Source organism: Camellia sinensis, chromosome 2, assembly GCF_055761805.1.
Source record: "Camellia sinensis isolate YWXY chromosome 2, ASM5576180v1, whole genome shotgun sequence".
Taxonomy (NCBI): Eukaryota; Viridiplantae; Streptophyta; class Magnoliopsida; order Ericales; family Theaceae; genus Camellia; species Camellia sinensis.
In genome coordinates this window covers 195,008,326-195,015,200 of record NC_138962.1, presented here as the reverse complement: position 1 = coordinate 195,015,200, position 6,875 = coordinate 195,008,326, and the positions used below count along the sequence as shown (strand labels likewise).

At 32.9% G+C, this 6,875-nt stretch overlaps 2 protein-coding genes across 3 annotated transcripts; both read right to left on the bottom strand.

Annotated features, from left to right (window-relative positions):
• Nucleotides 1-368: 368 nt before the first annotated feature.
• Nucleotides 369-3,368, bottom strand: LOC114273286 (ATP-citrate synthase beta chain protein 2-like). Of its 2 annotated transcripts, none has more exons than XM_082913645.1 (7): nt 3,032-3,368; nt 1,691-1,846; nt 1,462-1,590; nt 1,232-1,365; nt 883-1,010; nt 607-712; nt 369-497 (listed from the first exon to the last, which is right to left on the bottom strand). In XM_082913645.1, exons 4-7 carry the CDS (start codon nt 1,350-1,352, stop codon nt 394-396), a joined length of 459 nt encoding a protein of 152 aa, XP_082769771.1. In that variant the 5' UTR covers nt 1,353-1,365; nt 1,462-1,590; nt 1,691-1,846; nt 3,032-3,368; the 3' UTR covers nt 369-393. The 2 variants fall into 2 exon arrangements, with proteins under 2 accessions (XP_082769771.1, XP_082769770.1); XM_082913644.1 differs by having other exon boundaries at nt 2,906-3,345.
• A 337-nt stretch (nt 3,369-3,705) lies between these two features.
• LOC114281436 (putative 2-oxoglutarate-dependent dioxygenase AOP1) lies at nt 3,706-6,663 on the bottom strand. The gene is made up of 3 exons (XM_082916495.1): nt 6,176-6,663; nt 4,835-5,159; nt 3,706-4,175 (listed from the first exon to the last, which is right to left on the bottom strand). Exons 1-3 carry the CDS (start codon nt 6,547-6,549, stop codon nt 3,933-3,935), a joined length of 942 nt encoding a protein of 313 aa, XP_082772621.1. The 5' UTR covers nt 6,550-6,663; the 3' UTR covers nt 3,706-3,932.
• Nucleotides 6,664-6,875: the final 212 nt, after the last annotated feature.

Below are 6,875 nucleotides of genomic sequence, written 5' to 3'. Positions count from 1 at the left end.
GGAAAATCTGTATTTAAAACCAACAAGGTCAGCCATGTGAACAATGAAAATAAGAATCCATAATAACAGATCAATATATAATAGAGTTAAGTCTAGTACCCACCATAAGTCAATAGATTCATCAACCACCCTTTTGAGGTATTCATCAACCAACAAGGCCCAAGGTTTTAATACACCCAAGGGTTGAGGGGCTTTCCTCTCATGGGAGAGCATGTTTCTTGTGACAGTAATAGAGTTGATTCTCTAAAGAAGAATGAGTAGTGCTGCTTGAGCAGAGTATTTAGGCCAAAATTGCAAACCGACTCCAAATGGAAATTTTCTATTAAAACACAGCACATTGACATCTTAGACTCCAAAAAAAATTAAGTCACCAAACAGCAAGTAATCTCTGATTTACCAAGGTAATACACAAGAAATCACCTTGTCATAAGCATCCTTGAAGTATCGGGCAGCATCATCAATAGCCCCACCAAATCGGGGACCAATTGTTAGCAAACCTGTTTCAGAAGCACATTTCAGTTTTCCTCACACATTATTCAGTCTGGTAACTTAAGAGGATATAATCTTATCATAACAAGTCAACAAATATTTGTAATAGGAGTATACCTGAAACAAGACTGGACACAAGATCTTTTCCTGCCCTTGCAGTTACAATGGTGTTGTGAGCGCCAGAGACACAAGGACCATGATCAGCACACAACATTACGCAAATCTGATAAGGTCGCATAAGATAGTGAGAACATAGACCTCAATATAGTAATTCAAATATCAAAAAACAATTATAAAAAAAAAATCAACAGAACAAAAAAAAAAATTAATGTGGCTTGTTATAAAAAAAAAAATAATAATAATAAAATAAATAAATAAATAAGTGATTCAGACCTCAATGAACCTTGTGCAGTAACGGGGAAGGCTGCGTTTGAACCACAACAGGGAAATGACATCACCCACACCATAACCCTGTTCAACAATGGAAGACATTGGGATACCAGCATAGCATGGCTCTTCGCCTGCAAACAGAGATAAAAAGACAGATTTAGCAGAGTTTATTTCCAATTTGAAGCAGAAATTCGGGACTGCTGTCCTCCCGGTATCCTAGATGGTGTGAGTTTAACAACAAAAGATTAATATTGCATTAATTCTCTATATTGTTACAGCAGTTATGGCACCTAAATATATAAGAGAAAGAAAACCCTAAACCCATACACAATATATATAGCATATATCATACCTCTGTCATCAGATATGGTGGATATAATATGAGTTGGAGCTCGGACTTTCCCACTCTTAATAACAGTATTAAGATCCTCAGGGATTTGTGGAGGCTTAAACTTCCTTTGTAGGAGTAACATTGCCCCCCTCAACCTAAGCAAAATGTAAGCAAATGATTTACTAAAACTGGTGGTAGTGAGGAATGCCTACATAATGGCAGTAATGGGTATGAGATGTGCAACAGCTTACCAGCTTCTCAAATGTTTCTTTAATCACAGTTTCAAATGCTTCAAATGAAGTTGGGACAACAGCTCCAGCATCGTGAAGTGCTTGATTCTTGGCTTGTGCAGACTCCATCTCACCACCACTTTTGGCTCCCTAATTTAAGCAACATTGAGCAAAATTAGAAAATAACACCAAAAATAAAATAAAATAAATAAACAAAAATTATATCCAAGGAAATTTAGCAGTAGCTCACCGCATGACCAAATTGTACTTCTGACTTGAAGAGACGTGCACAAGTTCCACTGACCCAAGCAACCACAGGTTTACTGATTTTCCCCTGTTTCAGGGCTTCCACTAGGGAATACTCATCTCGGCCACCAAGTTCTCCAAGCACAAAAATCATTTTAATCTGAGTAAATCAGAAAATTAAGTCAGCAAAAGGATAGGGACCAAAATACAAAGAAAAGAAACAGGAAAGTAAGAAAAACCAATAACTATATGACATCTAATGATGCAGAAATTTAGAAGCTAGGTTAGAATAGCTTGGCCTAAGTAGGTGCTTTAGTACTTGAAAGTAGAACCAAACACAAAATTAGAAATTCAGATCTAGCTTCTTTGTAGCCTTTAAGCTTGAGGCTGAGACCAATATATTAAAAGATTCACAAATATCTTCATCAACTGAGTGTTTATTGTGGCAGTCAAGCAACAAATAAACTTCACAAGAAAATTTTCGACTTGTACTAGTCAAATATTTTTACAATCAGCTGTTAAGGCAGCTTAGTATGGTAAAAAATCTGTAATAAATTATGCCACAGAAAATTGAATAGCAATATTAGGATCCTTTTACAAAATAGCAGCAATAGGCAAGACGCAGATTTCCACTTTTGAGACCATTTAAATAATTTGTTGTTCAGGTTAAGGCATTAAGCATACATTGTGAAGTTGATCCCAATGCATTGATGCAGATTATGCAGGTAACTTTCTCAATGAGCAGAAAATATAGACACACAAAGTTCAACTCTGTGACAGAACCCACCCAACACAGATGAAAACATAAAAGATGAGTGAAAAGTAAAATTGAAGTAAAAACTTAAAAATTTATGAGTGTATTTCATAGTTAACTGAAAAGTTTACACAAATATAAAGAGATTATTCCGGTTATTATATACTTTTAGAGACAAAAAGCAAAAGCCCCCCAAAAAATGGAGTGATTGAAAGATTCCATACCTTTTTTTTGTATTTGTTATAAACTTCAGTCACTTTCTCAACATCCAAACAAAACAATTTGAACAAACACATATAAACATGTATGTAAAACAAATAAAGAATGAGAGAGAGACCTTGACTGTAAAAGAAAATTTGTCAATCTATTCATATATATGTATGTATGTATTTTGTGTTCAATTTTAACATCTACAATGCACATTATGATCTTCAATCGATCAATAGATCTTCAATCGAAACCTACCATACTTGAATCGAATCAATAGATCTTCAATCTGATCTAAGAATGATAAAGTAGATCAAACCTAGCATACTTGAATCGAAAGATTCCGTCAGTAAGAAGATCGAGATGAGACTGATTAACACTTACTATGAAGAAAGAGCTGCGAACGCGAACGCAAACACGAACTAGAGAAGAGGCTTGAATCGATCTATGAATACTTGAATCAATCTGCAAATACGAAGGGGTTCAGCTATGGTTCTACAAATATGAAGGGTTGTCTCTGAAACGAAGGGGTTTGAAGCTAGAGACAGTGAAATCAAGGGTTTAGAGAAAGGAGAGCAAGACTGAGAGTGAATAATACTTGAATCGATCTACGAGTAGATGAATCGATCTGCAAATACAAAGGGGTTCAGCTGCGGTTCTACAAATCGGAGTTTGAAGAGAAGAGAGAGAGTGAAATCAAGGTTTCAGAAAGAGGGAGACTGAGAGAACACGCTACTTTATGTTCATATGTTAAAAAAATAAAAATTAAAAAAACACATTCGAAGGCGTTTTCAAAACGACTTTGAAATTAAAACGGTGTCGTATTGTTAAACAGAAAAATGCGACGTTTATCAAAACGCCGTTAAATGTTAGAAATAGAGGCATTTTTTAAACGCCGTTAAATAAACGCCGTTAAATTCCAATTTTCTTGTAGTGTCCATTTTTTGAATAAAAAAAAATTTAACTAAATAATACTACTATAAACTAAATTTCTGGCTTCGCCAACACATTCACAACTATAAATAACTGTTGGATTTCAATTATTAGCTAGAGAGCAATGAGTAAAGACCCATGTAGACATTCTAAAAAAAAGACATAGCAAATTACATAACTCATAACCACAAACTTTAATCATATAAGAGGCACTAGGACTTTATTTTGATCATAAAAAAAAAAAAAAAAATTCTAAATGCACAAAATCCGATCAATGAATTAGATGCAATGAACTATGTCTAATTTAATGATCGAATTCTATGCTCGTAGAAAAACTAGATCAGAAATGATTTCAGACACCACAATAGGCTTTTGCAGAACATTCGGTCCGCGATCCCACCTCAGTGTAATAGAAGCCAAGTAATCCATAATTATCAAATGGCTTAAATTGTAGAGGGTGTTGATCATCAACCAGTTCTTGAGGTACATGTATCATTTCCTTTTGGAATGCAAATAGTCCAAGTGAGTATCTTTCTTCTTTCCCACTCATGATCACTCTATGGTTTGGAGAATGAACTCTGTTGTTGCTCCAAGCCTATGCCAATAAAAGTCAATATTCAAATCCATGAATCTATGTTGGGCAAATAAAATAAGATTAATGATATATGAATAAACATATGTACAGAAAATATGTGATAGAATTATGAGTTTATCACTTTAAAACAAAAAATTCATTAAAACGTTTTTTAATATAAAAAATGTTATCGACATGTAATTCTAGTAATGACACTGTATAAGAATTTCAAAAAATGACATTTTTCATAAGAGAAATCAAAATAAATTTGACGTTATTATAAAAACTTAAGAAAGAGTGGGACAATTCTCTAATTTGGGGGCCCAAGTTAATGGTCTCATTCAAAGAAAAAGACTTATTAGTATGAGTATATGGATCATGTTTTAGTGGTTTAGAGAGATGTGAGATAAATTTTTAACACTCGTCATACATGTAGCCTAATTGCATGTGAAGGTGATAGCAAAATAAAAGACAAAAAAAAAAAAAAAAAGATTTATGATACCATGGTAGAGTTATTAGAAACATTCAAACCAAACCAATTGATCATGATCATAGGTGGAAGGGCCTCTAGCAAAATAAATAAATAAAAATAAAGTAGATGCTAAATTTTATTTTATTTTATTTTGTTCTTTTTCTCTCATTTTCATGAATAGATGAAGAAAAAGAAAAGAATAACCCACCAAAAGAGCATCCCCAGCCAAAACCACAAAAGATGAAGGTGAGGGATCAAAACTAATCCAATGGCCATCTTTGGTTTTCAACTCAAGACCATTCACTTGATTTTGATGAAGTATTGTCATGAAGGTCTTGTCTGTATGATCTCTCGCTCCAACATTGGTCTTGTCCTCCGTTTTTGGACCTCTGTATTTCATGATTCTAAGAAGGTAATTGGTTGACTCCATGAATGAATCATAGTATTTCTCTACTCCATAGCTTTCAAATACCATTCTCTTCACCATCTTCTCTAATTCTGATACCAACACTGAATAAGAGTGCATGGTTTTACTGACCAACCAAGAGACAGAGAGGGGTTAAGTGATATGAATAAATAATCATTTGGGAATATAGTTAAAAGCCAAATTTCGATTTTTAACTTATTTTAAGTCAAATCACCTCTCTACTTTTTACACGTTTTTTTAATAAAAGCCAAAAATAAATAAATAAATAAAATGCCACCTTTTAACCAACCCATGAATTTTTCAGGGGAAAAAAAAAATGCTTAGAATACCGAGAATGAGCAATTCAATAAGATTTGTTAGCGAGGTTTACTTTTAAACTAGTTCATTTTTATTATGTGTTTGATTTTGATTTTGTATTCTTTTGTAGCATTATGATTCATATCACTATCAAAAATGATACGTACATAGAAATAGAATACAAAAATAAATTTAAAAAAAATATATGTTCTCTTATATGAATTAGCTAACTAATTATTAGAAAGCAAAAATATTATGTACCATGTAGAGTATGGTGTAGATTCAAATTTGGTGTGGTGCGAGTCATATCCAAAATAAATTTGATCAACACATTTCATTTTCAGAGTATCTTTCATAATACTGATTCTTAAGAAAAAAATTAAGTTAATTATGCAAATAATTTCCAAAATATATATATTTTGTTAACCGTTCCTTCAAAATTTCCCAAAAAATTATGAGGGAAACAACTTTAGTCAACTCACTCACAAGAGAATTTCTATATCTTCTAGTGCTGATTCTAATTAGCTTGGCTTTGACACTTTCATTTGAGAAAAGCGATAATACATTTGTTCTTAAAATATGTGATATGTCACACTACAGTTCCTAACATCAGCAAGAGTATTTGTTAAATTCTCAAAAATATCTCTCTTTTTGTTACTAATTTTGAACGATATTGATGTTAGGACTAAAGTGTAACAGATCACATATTTTAGGAATCAAAATGAAACAATTAAAAAATTGAGAACTAAATGTGACATAGCATATACTTTTAGTGTAATTAATTCAGAAAAATTATTTGTGAAAAAAGTAGATAAAGTTTTATACCAGAAATGGTCATTTCCATTAGGCCACATGAGATTTGTGAAACTTTGAGCTCCTTCAAGAGTAGGTGCATCATCAATGCCAAAGCCTTCATAGAGAGGAATGATAGGCTCATCCCCAATATACCCAAAGTAAGGCTTATTATAAGTGTTCTTCACTTTGATCTCTTTTGGGAGATCAAACAACTCTGCCAGTGACTCAAACACTTCATTGTAAAGCTCCATTGAAACCCTATCATACACTGCCACAAAGCAGCCATACTCTTCCAGGGCACACTTCACATCATTGCTTGTTTCAATCCAAGAACTTGTGCCTTGTTTCAAGTTTTCTTTGGTGAAATCTATTTTTGGAATCTTGGGCTTTGTTTGGGACACCATGATGTCTTAATTGCTTCTTTTTTTCTTTTCTCCTTTTTTTTCTTTTCACTATGACAGAGTTTTGGTGCTTGTAATTCTACTTCTAAATGCTTGCCTTTATAGAGCTGTAAGTACATGTTAACAAAAGAAAATTGGAATATTTTATGACGGCACAATCAAAGATTGTTAAAGTGTAAATACGTCATTGACTGCGTATTTTTGCAGGCCTTGATGGGAGTTTGTAGTTGCCTCCACTAACGTTTTGTTTGAGAATATATTATTTTAATAATTTTTTAATTTTTTATAAAAATATATACATAAAACAATAGAAAGAATGATGTGATAAT